Raw genomic sequence first — 23,570 nt, 5'->3', positions numbered from 1 at the left:
AATAAACAAAACCAGAATGAAAAAAAAAGACATTCTTGTATTTTAGTCTATTTTTTATTTATCTAATTTTTACTAAAAGTTAAGTTAGGCTACTGTGGCTTTAAAGGTGCATTATGTAATTTTTCTGGTGGAGAGCCCACCATCTGTTTGCCTCCATGGAGCTGTCACTGCTTTGACTGGAATGTTCCGCAGCATCTCCATGGAAACGGCAGGTAATACCCACCATGGAAGTTTACAGGTTGGATCTGAATGCTCATTTCTCCTTGTATTTTTGAGCAATGAAAACATGTGAAATGAAAAATATTTTTTATTTAAATGTGATACTACGGAACATTCCAGGCAAAGCAATTTTATCTCAATGGAGACAAACAGGTGGCATACCCAGAAATGTTGCATAGTGCCCCTTTAAGTTTATTTACACCTTTTGCTCTTAAAGCTCACACAGACTCAATGTGGTGTGAGAAGATTGAGAAAACACACCCCAACTGAGCCACAGTCCCACTCAGAGATAAGATGGGTCTGTCCAAACTAGAAGCACACAGAGAGATTCCTTAGTTCTAGCACTTCAGCTGTGTAATGTACAGAATTGAAATGTATTTTGGGTTAGTAATGTCATAAAAAATAGACATTACTCATATTTAACTAAAATAATACTAGTTTCTACACATCAAATATAAAGTGTAGAATCAATAGTGTTTAGTAATCTATTATTCCAAATAGTATGCCCTGCATTGGCGCTCAGTTCTATGGTTTAGTCTGCAAGCCCTGTGCCAACTCCTGCAGCTTTACAAACATGATAAGAGCAAAAGCGCCAAGAACTCTCCCAGTGCTACGGTAATGGTTAACCAGATAATTCATTTAGGGGTGGGAATAACACCAGAGTAACCGCAAGTTATTCTGTCCAGTTTGGTGCTAGCCCGCCTTCAATGATTTGAATTCATTCATCGCGGGACTCAGGATGGAGGTGCAGCAAGAACTACTGGAAGAACAACAACCAGAACCACAGAAAGAACCATTTCAAGAGGATCAGCAAGAACTGGAATATAAAAAACAAAATGACCAAGGTAAAGACAACATGGGCCTGTGATGCAAAACACATCATTATAAAATACAAAATGACAACTGTATTTCCAGGTCTAAAATCATTTTAATTTAAAGGTGACTTCAGGCGCCGGTTGCGGGACAGGGACCTTCTCAAGAAGAGAAAAGCTGAAGCAGAGGAGAAGGAGACTGATGAATGGGATTTTGGGTAAGTTACTATACTGTTGCAGTGTGTTGCTGTGACTTATTTACCAATGATTCAAGCTTGTTTAAATAAATTAAATGAATAAGATAAAACACACACACGTACTTACATATTATATATCTATATATATAGATATATAATATGTAAGTACGTGTGTGTGTTTTATTCATTTAATTTATATGTCAGAATATATACAAACACATACAGAGCAAATGTATTACTTGCATTTCCAAATGCAATATATTTCTGTGTATGAAAGTAAATACAGTGTAATACATGTTGCTTGTTTAGAGCAGTACATTGTCTGGTAAGGACATTATCAGACCTCTGCTTATCTGCACTCTAGTTTATATTGAACATGAGGCAAGAGCAAACCAAAGGTCACTGTGGTGTCTGTGTTGATGCCTCAGTACTAGGTCAAAGACTTTGCACTAATGCCAAGTATCAGACCAAAGCTAAATCTAAATAAGTGTGTTTGCAACTGTGTAGGACGGAGAGTCCACAGAAAAGAGGGAGGAGTGGGGCCAAAAGAGGTAGGAGAAGAGGAAGACCGCGGAAAACAGAACCAAACGTGATCGGTGATTCAAAGAATGAAAGTATTCTGGATCAGGATGCCCCGGCATTAGTGACAGAGGCTGTCCTGATCCAAACACCAGTCTCTCTGGAAGCACAAGTTTCTGATGCTACTGGGGCTGTCTTTGAAGAACTTAAACCAACACCCCAAGCTCCTGTCACTGCCTTAGGTCCCGCTGTGGACATACCTCCCATTTCGGTCCAAGATGATGCCCCGACTGCAGCCTCTGCTTCTGTTCCATTGCTCCCAGTCATCCAAGGACCCATGTACACAGAGCCACAAAGTAAGCCTGCACTAGACCAGGTTCTGATTGAAGACTTGGGTCCTGACGAGGAGGAAGACCTTTGTCCATCACAGGACCAACAAGCTGATGAAGGTACTGAGAGAAAATATAATTATTATATAAACATGTACATATTCCCTTTGTCCACAATCATGACTCCATACATTTCTCATTATGTTTTCCAGGTTGCAGTGGGGAACCAGTAGAACCTACATTTCTCTCACACCCCACATTGTCATCCCCACCTGCACCTCAACAGGAATATGTGCCAGGAAATTCATTTTAATTCACTTTTCTTTTTAAAGTTACTTTTGTAAAGAATGTCTGATAATATCCATGTGAACACCACTTTGATATTTACGTTGATGCTGACTACTGCTTTGCTTATTTAAATATGGATTTTATACAAACCTTTTGATTTATTTATTCTAGGTTTGTCTTGACTTTTTGTTTCATATATTAAAAAGGCTCTTTTATTTTGGTTGCTTTTGTTTAATAGCTCATGATTAATTATGAAAACATAGTTGTTAAAAAGTTATCTTTGATTAACTAAATAAAGTGCCCTGCATGCTTATATTTATAATCATATTTGTATTGTATTGTTTGTGTCTAGCATTAATTTATATAATGATGACATAATTAATTCATTATAATTATGACTATTAGAACTATATTAGAACAGACACTTTTAAAGCTAACCTTAGTAGTCCTAGTTAAAAGCTTTTAGCGCCATCTGCTGCTGTAAACATGTCAGCAGCCTGTGGCTCTGTCACATATTTATTACTTGCACACCTCATAGTTGTGCAAGTTTGTTTTTGTAGGTTTAGTCAGACTCTTCCACACAGACTGTCCAGGCTCAAACAGTGGAGGCAGTGGAGCCTTGTCCTGTTGTCCCACGTGCTGCTTCTGATTGGCTAAAACAGCACGGACTTCCGCATCTGCACAGTTTACCTTTAACTCGTGTTTGGCCGTGAGCAGCGCAGAAGAGACACATACTTACACAGTTCATCCTCTCTCATATAAAACATGAGCCACCAGAGCGACACGTGTCAGGAAAAGCTCCAGAAACTCAACCAACAGGTTTCTGTGATGAGAAAAGAAATCAAGAACCTAAGGTACGGCCGCATTAGCCTAATGCTAAGAGCTAAGACAGGACATGTAAGACATTGTGCTCTGAGCAGACGGGACATGTGAGACACTGTGCTCTGAGCAGACGGGACAGCTGAGACACTGCTATGAGCAGACGGGACATGTAAGACATTGCTATGAGCAGACGGGACATGTGAGACACTGCTCTGAGCAGACGGGACATGTAGACACTGCTATGAGCAGACGGGACATGTAAGACACTGCTATGAGCAGACGGGACATGTGAGACACTGTGCTCTGAGCAGACGGGACATGTGAGACACTGCTCTGAGCAGACGGGACATGTGAGACACTGTGCTCTGAGCAGACGGGACATGTGAGACACTGTGCTCTGAGCAGACGGGACATGTGAGACACTGCTCTGAGCAGACGGGACATGTGAGACACTGTGCTCTGAGCAGACGGGACATGCTGGACACTGTGCTCTGAGCAGACGGGACATGCTGGACAGTTATTTATGTCCATCATTAGTTCGTATAGTGAGAAGTTGGGATGCCATTAAAGCAACAATTTATATTTTGCATGACAAGACATTGGGGTTTTGTTTCATAATTCAATTAAATCGTTCACCCTTAATTTGTTATTTATTTATCCAAGGGAGACGCTGGACAGTGCAACAAGAGCCCATCGCAAACATATAGTATCTTTACAGTCCACTGTGTCAAACATTGATCTAAAGGAGCTTTGTAAAGCTCACACCCAAACAAACATCTCAGCATCCCCAGTGAGTGCACTGGAACAAGGTAATTACAAAGTTATAAAAGTGTCTTTAGCACTTAATAATTAGCACATAATAACATTTCTATATAATCTCTTCATTCATGTTTCCTAACGCTCAAGGTGTCATCCAGACTGTTCCCATCGGTTACCTCAGCTCCTGTTTCTCTGCAAAGAATGGGACGCCCAGGCAGCCCACCATCTGCGGTCCATCCAGGGCTGAGCTGCGCATTGAGCACAGAGTCTTCAACAACCCCGAACATGCTTTGGTGGGACTAGAGCAATACTCTCATGTCTGGTACTAATGCTACTTTTCTGTTTGTCTTTATGCATTGGATTGAACTTGTCATTTGGACTTTTAGCATACATTTTAAAATGTATTACATGCAGGTCCAGGTATACGAGCACAACTAGGCCTGTCTCGATAACACATTTTGAAGTGAAATATTACTGAAGTAAATATAGACAATAAACCAAAGCAGAATTATCCCCAAAAAGTATTCTAAATGTACAATATTGTTAAAAAATATGAGCTTTTATAAAAAAAAAAAAATAACTGAACACTTAAGTAATTAGTTTGTGTCTATAATGAGTCATAGAAATTAATAATTCAACCTTCTACATCTCAAATATTGTGATGTAGAAAAATCACCAAAATATGCCGAAATATACCATCTAGTACACATGATAAGAACAAATATTGACACCCAAAAATGTCATGTATTGAGCTATAAGTCGGTATAGTTCTAACTGTGATGGGCCTAAGCTCTACTTTGTAGGTATGAAATTGTTATCATTTGTTCAATTACCAGTAATTATCTTTTTGTCTCTAGGATCATTTTTGTCTTCCATAAAAACGGTCACCTATCTGCTAAAGCCAAAGTAAAGCCTCCAAGACTCAATGGTAAAAAGGTTGGAGTGTACTCAACGCGCAGTCCGCATCGACCCAATGCTTTAGGCTTAACGTTAGCTAAGCTGGATAAAGTGCAAGGTCAGTATTCAAGTGTTCAGGTTCATAAAGCACTTTGACACTTACCTTAAAGAGCCCATATTGTGCTATTTTCTGATCTGTTTTAATGTTTCCTCATCAAAAACATGCGTGTTTTGTTTCATTCACACATGTTTAACACACAAATCCTACATATCTTCTCTCAAACTGAAAACACTTTTTTCCACTTAGTAATGTCATGTGGTAATAGAGTGCTCCACTGCATTTTTAAACTCCATACACTTTCACTAGAATCATTTGGATCATTTCAACCTTGGAACTGCCAATTTCAACTGAACAAAAGGTAAAAGGAGCCGTTAACTGGAAAACCACCGCTTCATGATATCAGAAGCTCACAAGCATTTTGAGATTTGGAGATGTAGACAGACTAAAAATAAACAATACTCAACCATGTGTGGATCAAACAAAACACAAGCCCGGGTATGTTTTTGGTGAGGAAACACCATTCCAACATGGCTTAGAGCTAAAAAATGTAATGTAATGTCGGACCTAAAATTGTATCTGTAGGACCTAAATTTGACCACCTGTGTGTTCTCCTTCTTCAGGTGATACGGTTTATCTGTCAGACATTGACATGATTGATGGGACCCCTGTACTGGACATCAAACCTTACATTCCCGATTACGACTCCATTCACTCCAGAGCAGAAACTGGAGGGCAGAATGAAGACTGTCCACATACAGAACTGACAGATGTGGAGTTGGAAAATGAAGATATTACAACCGATACAAAGCGACAGAAATTAGAATGTGATCATCTTGTTGATGGAGCAAATAACAATGATCCCTTTACTCATTTACAAAGTGCACTGGAGGATGTCAAGGCCTATGTGAGTCAAAGTGACATTAGTTTACAAGAGAAGAATAAGGTTCCCAACTCTGAAAAAAATCCATCTGAGTCTTCATTAGAGAGGCCTTGTTATGGAGAAGAAGCTTACAGCACCATAGCCAGTTGGATCAGGGATCCCCCTGTTTCGAGTCTGGAGGTGCGCTTCACTACTCATGCTGAAAAAGAGCTTGCACAATTTCTTCCAGCAGGTAAAAAAATACTACTAGCCTCAATGTCTAAATAATATCACTTTTTACCTAAATCTGAAACTCATAGTCCATTTTAAATAGTTTAGTTTGGTTTAGTTTATTCTTTATTTGTCAGGGACCTTGTACACATTCATTAAATCTTCCAAAAGAAAAGATTTAACTGTACCAGATTGAGCTACTGTTACTTTCCATCTGCAGTCCCTGGGCAGGCAAACACTCATTAAAAATACACATTACATTACAATTACATAACAAGACTAACTTAGCTCATTATTAACATTAGCGGTAAAATATAAAATGTCATAATTACCAATAGATTATGTGCCCTACAGTCCAGACAAATATAAAACATATATAATGTGTAAGTTTTTACAAATGAACTGATGTTGACACTAATCATTTTCTAACTCTATTTTAATTCAGGATGTAATGAAAGGGAGGGACCCAAGTTCAAGTTTCTCCGTAGTACAGAGGAGGCCATAGCTGCCATCCGGGGTGTGCTGTCTGCTGACCCGCGCTCTGTGTACAGGAGGGGGCGCTGCACAGACAAACTGTTCTACTTCACACTGGACACGGCTGATGTCACTTGCTGGTTTGGACAGAATTTTGCAGAGGTTTTACAAATTCGACCAGTTCAGCAGCTCACTGAAGTAGCAAAAGACTGACTAGAAGCAACTAAAATGCCTCGTAAGAGCTCAGAGTGAAAATGAGCAAAAAATGTGCTTGTGCCATAAAAAAATTCTAATTAAAAATGTTAATTATGTTGAAAAAAGTTATCTGATGAAACTGGATGGTTTATTGCATTTTGCCTCCAATAAAGATATATTTTTATGTATTTACTTGTTCAGGGAAATGTTTGTCATTTAAAGCAATTGCATTACATTTATAGTTTAGCACTTGAATGTAAAAATATGTAGAGGCACAGGCATACATCCATCGGGTGTTTCTCTGGGATGGGTTTTGATAATCACAAAAAGTTATATTACTATTCTTTATTATTATTCTTAGTAAGGGGAATTTACAAACTAGGAACTTGCTTCAGTGATATGGTTCGACATACAACAAATTGATTAATTAACCTATTAGAGTGAGTTGAAGTTTTCTAGATTAATGCAAATAAAAACTTTACCTTGTGTTTTGGTTAATTTAGACATAGAACTCTAATACAATACTCTAGTCACAGTCTACTCATAATAAAAATTGAAGTGCGATTTATTATTGAATTAAATATAAAAGATAAACGATAGTACTGAAACAAACCATAAAGCAGAATTATCACACAAATCATTCCATCTGTATAACATTATTTAAAATATGAGCAGTAATAAATAAATAACAGAATACAACACTTAAGTAGTTAATTAGGATCTATACGAGTCACAAAAGTTTACAATTCAATACAGCACAAATCTCATTGTAGTACTCAAAAATAACCAAAATGTTCCCATAAGTGCAAAGAAAATGTATCCACGATAAATACTGACCCCCCCAAAATATGATTGTTTTGTCTATCATGTACTGAAGTCGATATAGTAATTAATGTGATAAAATATATAACATGAAACACTGAAGCGGACTCCAGAAGGGGGCAGTAGAGCGAGCATTGTGCCGTAATGATACGATGAGGTTTGTAGAAGAAGTGAGGTGGACCAATCAGAGCGAAGAGATTTGTGTTTTGAATCAAAGCAACGCGGTTAGCATCCACAGTATGCTAGTGTCACTGTTTATACTGCGTCTAAAAGCATCTCATGGTTTCTGGCAGTTTCCTCATTAACGATAAGGTAAACTGACTTTATATTAACATCGTTTAGCAATAACGTGACAGCTAATATGACCTTAGTCTAGAAACTAACGTTACTTTTATAACTTAATAACACTGTATTATTTATGCTTCCATCAAACGTCTATGTTGACACAGGGCTCATTAGGGTATCAATAATTATTGGAGGTAATCAGATTTTTACAGTGTTTCTCATATATTTGGTTTAGATTATGGTGATACAAGTCATTTTTATTTGAATAATTTAATCTCATCCAATTTGTAGAGTGTAAATGTCACTTACTGCCTACATATATAAACTTTAAACATGTAGGCAGTAAGTGACCATTGTAGTCTCTTTTATAAGTTTATTATAATAAAATCCATAACAAAGTTGAATTTTGTTATGCCAATATAGTCCAGATTATTTTTAGACTATGGGTGGTCACCATAGTTTATATTTCACTGTGTTTATTCTGCTTTTAGTATCCCATGTGGTTTCTGACAGTTTTCTGATTAACAAAAAGGTAAATGGTCTTTATATCGGCTAACTACTCTTAATGATGTAGTATGAGTTGGCCTTGGTCTAAAGTCACTTTCAATGGTTGTATTATTTATGATTGCCATCAAACTCCTATGTTGACAATGAATAATTATGAATCTAAATTTTATACTGTTTCTGAAAGTATCCCATATGGTTTCTGCCAGTTTCCTGATTAACAAATGAGTAAACAGTTTTAAATTAACGTTTACTAATGAGTAATCATCATTCTGGTAGCTAGGTTTCATGGTTGTATTATTTATGCTGGCATTAAACACCTCTGTTGACTAACTAGACTTATTTCAGTAGTATTTTCACTAAAGGGTATGAATTAGATTGAAATTGCTTAACATTAACTTGAGACATATTTGTAAGCTCAGGTCACAGGCTTCTCTAAATCTTCACAAATTTACCAATTGGAACAGTTTTTTTATCAGAAAGACAGACACTGTATGTATGGATCATTATATTTGTTTTATTTTATTCTTTAGGCTGGTGAATAGAAAACAAGAATGTCATTCCGACTGTCTAGTTCTGGTGGAGATGCCTTGGTAAGTATTTTTACTGGTCCAGTTTCAAACGCAGTAGTTTTTCACATAGGTTTATACTGATACAATGGTACTATGGCAGCACAGGCAATCCTAATTTGCATAATTCAATATCATGTGAGTTATTGCCTCTACTAATCAAAAAGGCATGTTATGTATAATCTTTCCTAGCATGCACCTCCAAACCCCATACTGGCTGAGAATGCCCATACAAACTAACGGTGTCGACTGCAATTAACAAACTATCAGAGTTTCAGAGATTGTGGATTATTGTTACGCACCAGGATGTTCACATTGTCAAGTGTAGAGGAAAGCCTGAGCCTTTTACGAGTTTTGCAAAGCTCCAGATTGATGGTTCATTCATATGATTTAATTTTAAAACAATAAAACTCCGAAACCACTTGGTGCCATTCATTACTGCTAATTTGCCACTGCCAATATGGCGTCCTTGTCAAATTCAGTCACGTGGGTGCAGGAGCTCTATGGGAAACCATCACTCTTCACAATAAATGGGAAACACTAAAAAGTGCTTTAAGCAGAGTCTCTCATAATGAAAAGATTACTCAGTGTAGAGGACTGAGGTTTCACAACATTTTATGTCTGATCTGTGTCATAGCAGTCTTTCACCAGAAGTGGAGGACGTACTCCTTTGAGAAGTCTACAAAATGAAATTCTTCATCCCTCAACAGAATCCTCTAATGTCCCCCCAAAACCCATTGTCAGTTCAGAACCAGTAAAACATGCCAAGGTGGGGTAATTATATTTTCATTTTTATTTTTTATTAGGGCTGCACAATATCGCAGCAATATCTATATTGTAAAATTGAACAAAAGGGAGATTTTATTAATGATTTTCCTCATTAAGTCCTACATTAGACTCTGTTTGGTCTTGGTTTAGTCTCTCAAGTTTTTGTTTTGAGACAGTTAATTAGTAAACAAAATAATTAAAAAAACATTTCTTTATCTATGCTTGCAAGAATATCATTATTGCAATACAATGTTTTTATTTTTTGTTATGTTTACCAGGTAATTGTTGCACTTGATGACGCACTGAAGAATGCCCCTGTTAATAGTACTGACGGTATGACAGCCCAGTCCAGCAAGGAGCATTTTGAGCATACCTCTTACAGCACTGAAGAGCTGGACATTGAACATACTTTTAATTCTAGTGATGTAATATTAAAGTCTTATGAGTGCGATGGTGGGAATGTGGAAATTTCAGATGAGCTTGTTGAAAAATCTGATGACAGTATTGCTTTGCCTGAAAACGGGCTTAGTGAATATCCACAACATGGACAGACTCTTGATTCAAGTAATATCTTCGATGTCACTAATGACTGTAACACCGAAGAAGAAAAAACAGACCACCTTTACTGCAAGAGGGAAACTAGTATGGCATCTGTAATCAGCACAGATGAAGTTCTACGATACAACCCAATTGACGCAGTTGCTGACATAACCTTGAAATCCCTAAACTGTACGGGAGGGGAGATCGAAATCACAGACTCTATTCATCTTGATGACCAAACCATTCCTTTACCAGCTGGCCAGAGCAGGGGTGATGCAGAGTCTTACAATGAGAGAACACATTCAAACCTTTTCACAGAGGAAGTTGATCATATAGAGCACCCCTACTGTGATACAGGAGCAGTGGATTTTCATGTCTTAAATGAGCCAAGTGCTCATGAAGTTTTGAATGAGAAAGACCAGACGGAGAAAGACGCCGATTACAAAGATGTTTCTCTGATTAACTCTAAGCTGGATAATGAAAGTTATAACGCAAGCATCAAGGCAGCTTCTTTTGTATCTGAGGGGCAATCTTGCCAAGAGCAACTGGATACCAATGGCATATTAAAACAAACTGATAATCACATTGAAGAAAACGACACATTACAGGTAAGCCTAATAAAAGACGAAATCGTGGATGCCTCATTGCCAGAAGATGCGTCTCCATTATTAAACACTAGTCAATCTGAAAATGGCCAACAGCCTACGCAAGAAAAATCACACCTTGATCTTAGTTCCATAGCTTTGTCACAACCCTCATCCCATGACAGCCACCACAAGACCATATCAGCTACATCTAATGCTTATCTGGATAATGAAGCGATGAATATTTCAAAAAAATTGCCAGAAGATGCATCTCCATTATTAAACACTAGTCAATCTGAAAATGGCCAAGAGCCTACACAAGAAAAATCACACCTTGATCTCACTTCTATAGCTTTGTCACAACCCTCATCCCTTGAAAGCCACCACGAGACCATATCGGCTACATCTAGCCCTAATCCTGAGGTTGAAGAGATGAATAGTTCAAAAAGTGAATCCCAAGTCCACTCCAGTGTTCCTCCAAGTCAGGGCTGCGATACAACCGACAGTGCTCTTGGTTTGTCTGCCAATGTTCCTCCTGTATCTACCAAACAACCACAAGCTGAAACCCTTCCCGATGTTTTCAAGGCCATCTCCGAGTGCACCCCCCTCCAGTTGAAATTCCTCACTCCAATAGTCCGTAGAGCCTCCCTAGCTTGTAAGCAGGCTCAAAAGGAACTGGGTATAGATCAGATTGTCACGGATGATTGCGCACCGTCACAGCATAAATCTGTTGCGCGTCCCATTGATGTTGACCATGCTGATTTATGGCAAGAGCACCTTGACAGTCCAATGCCACGTCCTCTGTTCAATTCAACTGAGCTGGTTCACAGATCTCAGCCGTGCGTAGCGATGGAAATGAATGAAGATGTTTCTCCTGCACAGCCTAGAGTTGATAAGCCAGTTCTGGATGTCCCTGTGATACCGGAAGGTCCACTGCAGCAGCAGCTTCGACAAATGGCAGAATTTCTCATGTTGGCTTCAGGAAAGATGGGTCCTGTTCATGTACCAGCTCCCGCCTCCCCTCCGCCCCAAGCCGAACACTGCGATGTCTGTGTGGGCACAAGTCCAATGAAAATGGTCACTCATAGCATCAATACATCCGGACAGTTTGAGAGAAAAAGAAGCATCTCTGTTGAAGATCAGGGTACTTTGACGGACCCGCTCCTCTGGAAGTAAGTAACAGCCACAGTTAAAAATAGGGCTGTATAATATGTTGGAAAATTATTGTCACAATATCCATATAGCAAGTAACTAGTAAATACAGTAGTGATACTTTGCAGCTGATCTCATTAACATTCCCTGGGGGTGTGATGATAACTAGAGGCACTGCTCTGTTAGAGACTGTTTTAATTCAATCTGACCTGAGGAGCTAACAAAGCTCAGATTAAAGCCTTACTTTATCTCTACAACAAGAGATTATTTGTGCTGCTAAACAAGTCTCTCACACATAAAAAAATAAATAAAAAATTACAGTCACAAGCTAGCTAGCATCAGCTAGCTAGTTTTTCAGGTAGTCACACCCAAATTTTTGTTAAAAATCAAAACGTAAAAATGATCAACCACCATGAACACTCGTATTGATCAGACTCCTGAAAATGTGTTAGTTTAGTTTTTACACTCTTAACTTTTTTGATAGTGTTTGCTAATCTATGCATGGTGTCTCCATGGTAATGGCTGAGCATTCCACGATAGAGATGCATGTAGAACGCCCCCAGCATGATGTCACCGCAAAGTATCAATACAGCAATTATGTTGAGGTCATTTATCAATTAATTCAGATCCAGAATTTAAAATTAAAGATGCACTGTGTGACGTTTCTGGTGGAGGGTCTGCTACTTGCTTGTCTGGAGATGTTCTTGCTTTGCCTGGAATGTTTCACAGTAAGAATGGATATTTTTCAAGGTATTTTTGAACAATAAAAACCCCTATATTTCAATAAATGTGAGACAAAAGTGAATGCCATACTGTGGAACATTCCAGGCAAAGCAATAAGACCATCATGGAAACAAGCAGGTGGTGAACCACAGATAACTTACATAGTACACCTTTAATGTGTTGAGACTTAAAAGTGTTCATCTAATTCAAATTCTAATTTGGTTCTGGTTAAGTTTTGAACAGTTTGATTAACAAATGCACAATTATTGTTATAATTTTAGGTCAATATTTCATTTTTACAATTAACAACAATTTTAACACATTTGAGTATCACATTGTCCCTTTAATATTATGATTTAAACTTGAATCATGTTGTAATCTTTAAATTTTATCATTTTTAGTGTACCTATGGGCAGTCTGGAGGACGTCCACAGGCCTGAGTTGGAGCAAAGGTTACTGTCCACCATGATCATTGTGGAGGCTTTGGTGCAGCAGCTGGCGGCAGCTCGAGCGCACACACTGCCCCCTGCTGGAGCTGCCCCGTCAGAGCTCCGGGAGAGAGCAGTACAGACAGAGCATACAGAACTCAGTCAGGTAACACCTCTACAGCGAGCTTGGGACTGTATCAAAAACATACACCTCCACAAGAATCATTTGGTTCATTTCAGTCAGTCTCTACTGAACAAATGGTAAAATGAGCTGTTAACTTGTAAACTAGTGCTTCATGACATCACAAGGTGGAACAGAGCATTTTGAGCTTTGGAGATGTAGACAGACTAATAATGAAGAGTTACTCAAATGAAATGAAATGAAACAATTTAACAAAACACAACTCCGGGTATGTTTTTGAACAACATTCTAACATAGATTAGAAAATGGCATAATATTGGCATTCTAACATGGCTTAACGCTCATCAGTGTATATTTTCTTAACAATGTGGTGTGACATGTTTGTAGACTTCAATGAACAGACACCTGTATTTGGAAGCTCTGAACAGAATTACAGAGTTAGAGATGGATGCCAGTTCACTACAAAATCTCATTCAGTACATGCAGAATGTGAAGACAAATATGGTAAGAAAAAAACAACAAATCAAACTAAACCAAACTTTTAAACTAAATTTTGAATAAACTTATTTCTGTGTTTTTTTTTAAAAACAGAATGTGCTAACCCATGATACTGAAGCAGCTCTACGTCAAATGAAACGGATTGGAGATGTTGTTACAGAAGACCATAATAGCCTTGTTTCAAATGTATGTATTCATGCATGAAAATTGTACATGGCTGTATTTCTTTTCCCTTTTTATTTTTGACTTTCTTTGTGTACAGTACGCTCAGATGAAGTCACTGGTGGGGAAGTCGAGGGAATCTCAAGTGAGAATGATACAGAAGGTCAAAGATGCTCTCCAGGACAGAGAGGACATGCGTACAAAGATGGAGGAAGCATTCTCTGCTAAGGACACTGTAAGTTGTTAGCAAGGCCTGTAGGCTGTAGGCCTTTAGCCGCTTAGTCGATTAATCATTTTATTTAGAATTGATTATGAAGATTTATATGGGACAATACCAAACAGGAGAAGTTGGTGAGTGAGCTGAAGAGTTGGCATTTTTTTGGTATTTATATTTATAAATACAGATTAAATTAATGATCTTTATATATACATCGTTTTCTAGTTGTTGTTTTCTTTTGGCATAAATATTTGTTTTGGCATGCACTGATACATAGAGATGCATAATAGTTTTGGGAGTTTTAGTCACACTCCATTTTTAGTTGATTAATCAGGCTGCCCAGCTATAACGAGGTTGTTTTAATACCACACTGTTACTTTTTCTAATAAGCCTTTTCTGTCTTTCTCTCCTAAAGGCCTACAGTGTGATGGGCCAGCTGAGAAAACACTGTTCCACTGAAATCTCTGAGCTGGAGAAATGTGTGGGATCACAGCAAGAACTGTTGTCTGCTCTGCGAAAAGCTCACCCAGAACAGGTACCAGAACTTTGCAACAGCCCATAGTGAGCAGACAAATCATGATTTAATAATGCTTTAGAATATATTGAAGGTACTGCATTTGGGAAAATGTATTTGCTTTTTTAGGCCTTGTGAATTGTTAGGAATGCCACTTGTTTCCCTTTTGAAATAGTTAAGCAAATAAACTAACAAACCTTACTTATCAGGGACAGTGCACATAAAAAATTGGACTTACACAAAAGAGGTTTGCAGTTTTGCTATGGCCTGGCACAGTCCCTGGACCAATTGTATCATTATATTTATGACAACAATCACTCAGTCAATCGATTAGTAAAACTAGTCCCGTTCAGTATCAGTTACCACATCCATACACTATTTACATAATACAGTTAATTCATACAAGGCAGTTTAATGTGTACAGGGTTGTTTCATTAAAAGCCATTGTTTGAAATGTTTACACACATACTGAAGGTCTTGACCTGCTGTTTTTGGGGAACATGTTTTTCCAGGTTTCACTGAATAAGGCTTATTCTGAAACACTGAACTCTGCTTCAGTGCTTCTGTGTAAAACCACAGACGAACAGTCCAGTCTGGCAAAAGAGGCAAGTCATATTAAAATAACAACCTGATTGTTTTTATGTGCCCACTCATTCATACTTTGCAGCTGATGTCAACAACATTCCCTGGGGGTGTGATGATATCTGTAGGCACTGCTCTGTTTGAGGGTCTGTTAAACTTTAATCTGAGCTTTATTTTAACTCAATTTGACCAAAAAGAGCTGAGTAGTTGGTTATTTGTGCTGTTAAACAAGTATCTTACACATGAAAGCCACAAGCTAGCTAGCATTTGCCAACAGTTTTTCAGTTGGTCACAGTCGCCTTTTGTTAAAAACCAAAAACACATCAAACAGGATCATAAACACGTACTGATTACAGGCTCCTGGGAATGTGTTGTTTAAATCCATTTTGTATTTTCTTTCTTCATTTTTAAGATCTTAAATCTCTTTTGGAAGTGTTTGCTTATCTGTGCATTGTGTCATCACGGTTACTGCTGAACATTCCATCATAGATATAAATGCTGTACACCCCCAGCATGATGTCACTGCAAAGTATCAGTAGTTCAACCTCTAGATTTACAAGCTCTTAATTGTGCTGTAACCTTTTAACAGCTCTTCGCCGTGAGGGGCCTGCTGCAGAAGTGCACCCCGATGCTTCAGAGCCTGAACAAGAAGGCAGACACTGCTCTGAGAGAGCGGGACGAGCAGATCGCTGAGAGGGACCAAGCCGTACATGATAAACAACAGGTGTGCAAAATAGGGTTGTCAAAAGTATCACAAAACTAGTATCGAAACTAGATACTCATTTCCGCAGGTATCGATAATAAAAAAGACGCATTCAATGGACAGAAATTCATCTTTCCTGAATAGCTTTAGAATGAGCTGCATCAGAACAAGTATAAGACACACAGACTAGTATACACCCATGGACCACTGTGGAACCGACTGGACTGAGACTGCACAGATATAAGGACACATTGGAATATAAAAGAGATTTAATGTTGAGTAACAACTTTATTTAGACAACAGAATATGATTTTCAATGGCGATTCTGATTCCACGATAATCAAAAAACACAAAACAAGTCTATTCTGATTATCAAAATCAAATTTGAAATATTGGTATCATAACAACACTAGTGCAAAAACATTCTTTATAATGCCCTAAATGCCCCTACATCCTTCATTAATAATATTTTCCCTGGACAACACTGACTTTTTTTTAGAACTTTTATAACAAAAAAGCTCTTGTTATCCAGGCAACTTGATCAGCTCTGATCTGTCACAACAAAGCAGTGCATTGTTTAGCATTTTATAAAATATGCATTTCCGCCTTATACCAAGATACCACGATATTTTTGGTCATGGTCATACCGTCCCATCCCTACTCCTCACTAAGCATGTGACAGTATTTTTTAATAATTACTACATTTCATAACCTTCAAAAACAGGCCTGAAGAGGTTTTAGATGTCATACATGCATAGCTTACGTAATTTAGGGGCCTATTTGAATCCTCGTTACGCTGTACAGTCATATTCAAAGCTCAGCCCACAAGCCTACTTCACCCATGCTCCCCCACAGCAATTCACTACAAATAACAATACACTACAACTTCACAAACCTGATGCGATGTACAGTAAGGAGGGAGGGTTAAATGTTATGTTTGACTATTATTATTATTTCATGGTGATCTGAACATGTCATGTGCTCGTAATTAATACCTCCTCTTTAAAATATGTCTTAGACTGAAGAGGAGCTAAACGAGGCACTCCACAATCTCCAAACTGCACAGCAACAGATCAGTGATTTGAATCTACAAGTGACAATTCTGACATCAGGTAAAGCATATTAAGTTGACCTCTGAGGCAGTGTTGAATCTTTTTTACATTTATAATCTTTGTTTGTTTTAGAGATGGGAGTGTTGCGCCAAAAGCTGAGTGAGAGTGATGAGGAGCGGGCTCAGCTGGACAGAAAGGCCACCGAGCTGTCGGCCACTGTGTCCTCCACTTTGGCATCGTACACGTTTTTGGAACAGGCTCTCGTTTCCGAAACTACAAAGTCTGAATTCAAGCTTTTTTTTCCGTAGATGCATTGCTTAACTATGTGTAGTAATTACAAATGTTGTCTTTTTTTAGGTTGCAGCAGTCATGGACGGACATAAAGCAAGCCAAAGACAGGGTTCAAGAGTAAGTAACTATTAAAAAAAAGTTATAAGTTGAATAAATAGAGTTGAGATAAGTCGAGATGAAGGCTACAAAAGATAATATTTCAATTGTTGAACTTGAGTGAATAGTCTTAAATAAAAATATTTTTAAAAAGCCTTCCACACAAAGATGGAGTAGTTTACATGTAAATTTCCATGTATTTACCATAATATGGTTTAAAACAATTAAATGTCTGTAAACACCTTTTATAAACATATTTTCAAAAGTTTAGGCAATTAAACAAGCTCATAATTTCTGTAATTTCATATTACGGCTGTAATAATTTGCAGTATTGAATTTTGAAGTAATGACGATGAATGTACCAATCTAGGTTTTTTATGTTCCAATATGATATCAATACTTTGACTTCAAGTATCTGCCCATACCAGATATTGCAACTGTTATTTATCCTAAACTAAACAGCTTCATAAGGATAAAAGTTCAAATGTTTTCTGACACGTTGGAAGCCAAAGTCAGCATGTAAATATTCTTATTACATCCAAAGAAAGTCCTAACCAGGATATCAGCTTAACCATGGCACCAATAACCGATCCAGTAAATTTTGGAAACCTGTGCTCTTAAGTTTAAAGCTAAATTTAAAAGTATACTTTCAATCAGTTTTCTGGTAAAGTTTTGTTTCTTTTTGCCTGTGCATTAAAATACTGACACGCCAGAATTGTAACTTTCTAGTTCTCTCCAAAAACTCATTGATAATGACCGTATTAAATGTGGAAGCTGTAAAACAAACCTATGTGAAACCTTGCTAGTATGTACATTAATTCTTGTTTGTTATGTCAGTTTAATTGTCTTGTCATTAGGTCACAATACAGTGTGTGTGGTTATCATTAGTGTAATTCCTTTATTCCATGCCCTCTTCAGATTGGAGTCCTCTCTGGTCCAGTCCGAGCAGTGTGTGAATGATCTGTCTGCGGCTCTGGCGCACAGTGAGGACCAGGTCTCTCAGCTGTGCGCTCTCTCTGAGGCTCAGGCTCAACAGCTGCAGCAGCTCCAGGAAATGTGCACCCAGCTCCGGGGAGTACGCGAGGAGAACGAGGTGAGGCGCTCCCATTGTCCTACACTGACCAAAGAGCAAAACAGGGTGGCTGAAGGGTTAATCATGAGAAATTTAGGGACAATGTGCTTTTTCTTTATTCACTTCATTGAGTTTGAGGCCATAAATCTTCCAATGCACTACAGGAATGGTAATCACTTTGACTGTAAAAACAAGTGAATTAAAGATTTCACTATTTTGGCCATGGTGTTAATAGTTATCATTACTTAAACTTCTTAATGTGAAACATCAAATTTGTGTTGCATTTCAGTTTTTGCAAATGGAAAATGAGCTGAGCAGGGAACAAATGGCGGAGAGTGAGCGCATGCTGCGGGAAAACCTGCAGAGTCTGAGGGAGAGGAACATCCAGTGTGAAGACCTGAACACAGAACTCAGTCAACTTCAGTAAGTCTGGACCCCCCACTGTCTTTATACACTGCCTGGCCAAAAAAAAAAAGGTCACACACTCTAATATTTCGTTGGACCCTCATTCAGTATATTCAGGTGTCAGCTGACCTCATTCTTTGAGCACAGACTGTTGCTGAACCTAGACCTGACCAACTGCAGCAGCCCCAGGTCATAGCGTTGTCCCCATCGAGGTGGCGACCTTTTTTTTGGCCAGGCAGTGTATGATAGAATAATATAAGAGACAAGCCTTTATTTGTCCCACAAATTCCAGTGTTGCAATGCACAGTTTAAGAACAGCAAGAGATTAGAAATAGTTACTCAAAATCAAGATAAATAAATATTAGAAAATTTAACACTGTAAATTGTTTGTGTAATCTCTCAGTCGTCCAGATCTGATCCATAGTAAAAGCCAAAAGTAAACTCTGTAAACTGGACAAAAACGTTGTAGGAGTGAAGACGCTTGATGAGCAGCGAAACATCTTCACGCCAACTTTTTGTCCAGTTGACAGATTTTACTTTTACTTATAATGTTGTTTAGTAAAAGCCAAAATAGAATTAAATAAAGGGCTACTGCACTATTAGGTACAATATAGTATTTCCATTAATACTATGTTACTATGTGTGACTATGTTGGCCCTCCACAGTCTAAAAACAAACTGAACTATTTATTGGTATAACAAAATTAGACTTTGTTGCTCATTATGTGATCAGAAACTTATAAAAGAGACAATACTGGTCAAAACTGACTGCATAAACATTAAATATAGGCAATGAATGACATTTACACTCTACACATTGAATAAGATTAAATTATTCAAATAAAATAATTTGTGCCTCTATAGTCTTAAGTAAATCTATGGGAAACACAGCAGTAGGTGGCTCTAAGTATTATGTGCAATGCAGCGTATGAACCGTATAAATAGCAGGTAAAGTGACACACAGAAAATACACATGTGTTTTTATAGACATGCAAACAAGAACCTACAAGAAGAGCTGGAATCTGTAAGAACCAAACTGTCCACCAGTCACATGGAGCACAAGGAACAACTGGAACAGATCGTCACTGAAATCGCCATTTTGCACCACACTGTGAGGAGTATGACCAATGAGCTGCAGGCTTCTATAAAGGAAGAGGTGAATACATGGTTCAGTGTTTTTATTGATACTTTGCACTGATATTACGCTGGGGAAGTTCTGCATGTATGCCTATGGAGCAATGCTCAGCAGTTACCATGGTGACGCAATGCACGTATTAGCAATAACTGCCAAAAAAGTTTTTATGGTAGTCTGAAAACTCAAGAACAAATACAAAATGGATTTTAACAACACATTCAGGAGCGTTCATGATCCTGTTTGGGTGATTAAAAAAAAAAAAGATGAGTGACTAACTGGAAAACTGGTGGCCAATGCTATCTTGTTTGTGACTAGTGTTATTTGAGAGAACAGCATAAATCAGCTCACAGATACATCCAGCTACATCAGTTATCATTAACCATTAGAATGTTGATGACGTCAGCTGCAAATCTATCAATAAAACAGAATATAAACTAAAAGTGATTTCATTATGATATGAAATTAACCTTTTTATATTTTATAGCATTCAGATGAGCCATCTCCTCACAACATCTCCGGCTCCTCTGTGGACAGTGTCATGGTGGCACCAACAACTGAGCAGGAAGAAAGCCCCAAACTCGGTGAGTAACTGGATACACAGGTGAATTGTGGGAATACTTGATGAAGGTTTGGCTCAGATTTTACTGTTGCTGAATTGGGTCATAAGTAATGGGCAGTGCCAGACAAACTGATTCTAGTATAACCTGTTTCCTTAACCACCATTTAAACTGCATTTCGAATTGTGGTTGATGTGACAAATGTTATTCACTGTTAAAACTTAGGATCCTGTGTTGCATTTGAAGCTTGAGTCCTCAGACTTCATCCCCAATGACTGTTTATTTTTTGTTTTGTTTTGTTTTTTTCACCTACCACTTCTCTCCACCCACTGCTCTGTACTCTCTGCAATTATAAAATGTTTAACTATAATAACTTGATATGATGAAATTCAATTATGAAGATGCAGGACTTTTTGGTTTCTGCAGTTTTAAAGAGGAAGTCACTTGACCAGTTTCTAAGCTGATTAGTAGGCAAGGCAAGTTTATTTGTATAGCACATGTCATACACAAAGTAATTCAAACTGCTTTACAGAAATAGAAAGACATTAAAACCACACTACAACAAATCAAGACATAAACAATCACAAATAATCATCATAAAATAAACCTTAAAGGAGAACAGTGCAGAATAAAACCCTTTCAGTCACATGCACAGCTAAACAGAACAGTTTTGAGTCTGGATTTAAACATTGTCAAAGCAGAGGCCTGTCTCACATTTTCAGGAAGATTCTAGGTTTTAGCTGCATAAAAATAAAGCGCTGATTCCCCATGTTTAGTCCTGATTCTGAGGACTTCAGGGAACGGCCTCCTGCTGATGCCCAAAGTGTGAGATGGTTCATATGGCGCTAACATGTCGGAAATGTACTTTGGTGCTAGGCCTTTGAGAGACTTTTTCACTAGCAGAGCTGCTTTAAAGTCTATTCTCTGAGCCAAAGGAGCCAGTGCAGAACGTCCTAGTTCTAGGCAGGACCCCAGCAGCTGCTTTCTGGATGTACTGCAGCTGTCCTAATGCTCGTTTGGAGAGGCCAGTGAGCAGGCCGTTACAGTAGTCTAACCTACTGGAGATAAATGCTTGGATAAGTCTCTCCAAGTCTGGTTTTGACAGTTTACCTTTGATTTTTGGAATGTTTTTTTTAAATGGTAAAAAGCTGCAGATGTTATTGATTTGATGTGGCTGTTAAAGTTCTTGTCTTAGTCCATTATTACCCCTAGATTTCTAGCCTGATTTGAAGGTTTTAGAGAGAGAGACTGGAGGTGACTGCTGACACTTTGTGTTTCTGTGGGCCAAAGTCTACAACTTCAGTCTTGCCTGAGTTTAGCTAAAGAAAGTTGTTTTGCCTCCACACACTGATCTGTTGGATGCAGTGGCAGAGTAAACCCACTGGTCCATATTCACCTGCTGCAGTGAGACATAGATCTGAGTGTCATCTGCAAAGTTGTGGTAGGACACATTATTGCTGCGTATTAACTGGCCTAACAGCAGCATGTAGAGATTGAACAACAGGGGTCCCGGGATTGACCGCTGGGGTTAGCTCAGGGACATTTTATCTGAGACACACTTTCCAATTTCAACAAAGTACTCTCTGTCTTCTATATAGTTTATTGCAGTACCAGAGATGCCCACCCAGTCCTCTAGTCTCATGATCCACAGTGTCAAAGGCAGAACTCAGATCTAACAGGATTAAAACTGAGACTTTGCCTGTATCAGTGTTCAGGCGGATGTAATTTGTCACCTTGATAAGATCGGTCTCAGTGCTGTGATGGGGTCTCAAACTCGACTGGAAAACATCAAAGGAGTTGTTTATTTGGAGAAAGTTAATAAGTTGTTGGTAAACAACCTTTTCAAGGACATTGCTTGAAAACAGCAGATTTGAGATGGGTTGGTAATTGTTGCTTCTCTTCTTTAGGAGAGGCTTGATAACCAGTTTTCAAAGCTCTTGGGAATGTTCCTGATTGAATTGACATGTTAACTATGCACAGATTTTAGAAATCTAGAGGGGTAACACACTGAGGCAGCATGTAGATGAACTCAGACTGGTGACAATCTCTTGGACACTTTTGTCAGTTACAGGTGCAAAGTGAGTCAACACCCCAGCAGCTTCCTAAACACCTAGAGCTATTTGCGTTGTGGAATTTTAATGCCCTGAACCTTGTCATTAAAGAATACTGCAAACTCATTGCACGTAGATGTGGAAATTAGTTCTAATGACAGTGGAGCTGGAGGGTTTGTTAATCTGTTTACTGTTGCAGGACACGAGAGTTGTTACTGCAACTTCAAGTAATGTCAGAAAAATATCTCTCATAAACTATGGCTGTACATGTACATCTTTTCTCTGTATTCTGGTTTATAAAATGTGAAGTGATATTCCAAGTTGTAGTTTAATACTAAATACATAAGGAAAAGTGGAATATGTTGTCCACTACTATTACTAATATTGCTACAACTGCTACCATTACTACAACAAACTGAAGGGCTGTGGTGTGTTTTTAAACGTCTACACAATCCAATTTTTCCCTATAGATTTTGTTCAAGCTATGGGGGCAAAAACACTTTTTATATATTTCATTTGTAAGCAGTCTTTTTGAACACTGTTACTTTTTATGTGAATGCCAATACAGGGAGCAAGTGAGATTTTGTTATGCCAATGTTTAGTCCATATTCTTTTTAGACTATAAGGGAGAATTTTAGACTTTGGGGGGCCACAATAGTCTCAGCTATTAATGGAAAACTGCATAACCACTACTATAACCGGTTCACTTCTGCTCTCAGCTGCTTCAGATTCAGCAGATGTACCATTTCACCTGGTCTTCAGCGAGAGCAGTGCCTTCACGCGCATCACAGCATTCACTCCAAAGAGGGGGCGGCGTTCCGAGAGCGACACGGAGGAGCAGAGCAGTGTGTCCGAGCTGCTGGTCGGGCTGGACTCCACGGTCACAGAGCTTAGAAACACCCTGGTCTCAGAGCAGCAACGCAAAGACGCACTGCTGAAGGAGAGACAAGACGCCATGTGAGTGCTGCTGTTGTGTACCCTTTGGGCTTACTGCCATTGTCAGTGAACAAAATCACAAACTAGAAACTTGCTTCTTTGTTATGGTGCAACATAAAAC

General features: G+C 38.4%; 3 protein-coding genes across 5 annotated transcripts in view; all 3 read left to right on the top strand.

Moving 5' to 3' along the window:
* Positions 1–845: 845 nt before the first annotated feature.
* Positions 846–2,688, top strand: hemgn (hemogen). Its single transcript, XM_033973470.2, has 4 exons — positions 846–1,064; positions 1,159–1,249; positions 1,736–2,196; positions 2,289–2,688. Exons 1-4 carry the CDS (start codon positions 959–961, stop codon positions 2,387–2,389), a joined length of 759 nt encoding a protein of 252 aa, XP_033829361.1. The 5' UTR covers positions 846–958; the 3' UTR covers positions 2,390–2,688.
* A 349-nt stretch (positions 2,689–3,037) lies between these two features.
* trmo (tRNA methyltransferase O) lies at positions 3,038–6,848 on the top strand. Its single transcript, XM_033973482.2, has 6 exons — positions 3,038–3,218; positions 3,850–3,995; positions 4,093–4,267; positions 4,803–4,960; positions 5,524–6,015; positions 6,439–6,848. Exons 1-6 carry the CDS (start codon positions 3,130–3,132, stop codon positions 6,678–6,680), a joined length of 1,302 nt encoding a protein of 433 aa, XP_033829373.1. The 5' UTR covers positions 3,038–3,129; the 3' UTR covers positions 6,681–6,848.
* Positions 6,849–7,737: 889 nt separating this feature from the next.
* spag5 (sperm associated antigen 5) overlaps positions 7,738–23,570 on the top strand; it is a 19,178-nt gene continuing 3,345 nt past the window's right edge. Inside the window, exons 1-19 of one of the 3 annotated variants that reach the window (XM_055225494.1) lie at positions 7,738–7,796; positions 8,807–8,866; positions 9,480–9,611; positions 9,889–11,906; positions 13,011–13,203; positions 13,567–13,683; positions 13,771–13,863; positions 13,940–14,074; positions 14,472–14,591; positions 15,083–15,175; positions 15,742–15,876; positions 16,874–16,967; positions 17,040–17,187; positions 17,265–17,315; positions 18,213–18,387; positions 18,656–18,789; positions 19,758–19,926; positions 20,390–20,486; positions 23,233–23,470. In XM_055225494.1, coding sequence (XP_055081469.1) covers positions 8,828–8,866; positions 9,480–9,611; positions 9,889–11,906; positions 13,011–13,203; positions 13,567–13,683; positions 13,771–13,863; positions 13,940–14,074; positions 14,472–14,591; positions 15,083–15,175; positions 15,742–15,876; positions 16,874–16,967; positions 17,040–17,187; positions 17,265–17,315; positions 18,213–18,387; positions 18,656–18,789; positions 19,758–19,926; positions 20,390–20,486; positions 23,233–23,470 — 4,181 coding nt within the window. In that variant the 5' untranslated portion in view covers positions 7,738–7,796; positions 8,807–8,827. Of the gene's footprint in view, positions 7,797–8,479; positions 8,502–8,806; positions 8,867–9,479; positions 9,612–9,888; positions 11,907–13,010; positions 13,204–13,566; positions 13,684–13,770; positions 13,864–13,939; positions 14,075–14,471; positions 14,592–15,082; positions 15,176–15,741; positions 15,877–16,873; positions 16,968–17,039; positions 17,188–17,264; positions 17,316–18,212; positions 18,388–18,655; positions 18,790–19,757; positions 19,927–20,389; positions 20,487–23,232; positions 23,471–23,570 lie in introns of those variants that run through there. The other 2 variants (XM_033973529.2, XM_055225503.1) reach the window with 2 other exon arrangements.

This window comes from Periophthalmus magnuspinnatus, chromosome 1 (assembly GCF_009829125.3).
Source record: "Periophthalmus magnuspinnatus isolate fPerMag1 chromosome 1, fPerMag1.2.pri, whole genome shotgun sequence".
Taxonomy (NCBI): Eukaryota; Metazoa; Chordata; class Actinopteri; order Gobiiformes; family Gobiidae; genus Periophthalmus; species Periophthalmus magnuspinnatus.
Note: the sequence above shows the minus strand (reverse complement) of the source record. Positions and strands in the feature narration are given on the sequence as shown.

Excerpts from the sequence above, each read along its gene's own strand:
- trmo (XM_033973482.2), top strand. The coding sequence starts at position 3,130 with ATGAGCCACCAGAGCGACACGTGTCAGGAAAAGCTCCAGAAACTCAAC. Across the intron at positions 4,268-4,802 it reads GAGCAATACTCTCATGTCTG|GATCATTTTTGTCTTCCATA; the intron begins GTACTAATGCTA and ends TTTTGTCTCTAG. Across the intron at positions 6,016-6,438 it reads TGCACAATTTCTTCCAGCAG|GATGTAATGAAAGGGAGGGA; the intron begins GTAAAAAAATAC and ends ATTTTAATTCAG.
- hemgn (XM_033973470.2), top strand. The coding sequence starts at position 959 with ATGGAGGTGCAGCAAGAACTACTGGAAGAACAACAACCAGAACCACAG. Across the intron at positions 1,065-1,158 it reads TAAAAAACAAAATGACCAAG|GTGACTTCAGGCGCCGGTTG; the intron begins GTAAAGACAACA and ends TTTAATTTAAAG. Across the intron at positions 1,250-1,735 it reads ACTGATGAATGGGATTTTGG|GACGGAGAGTCCACAGAAAA; the intron begins GTAAGTTACTAT and ends GCAACTGTGTAG.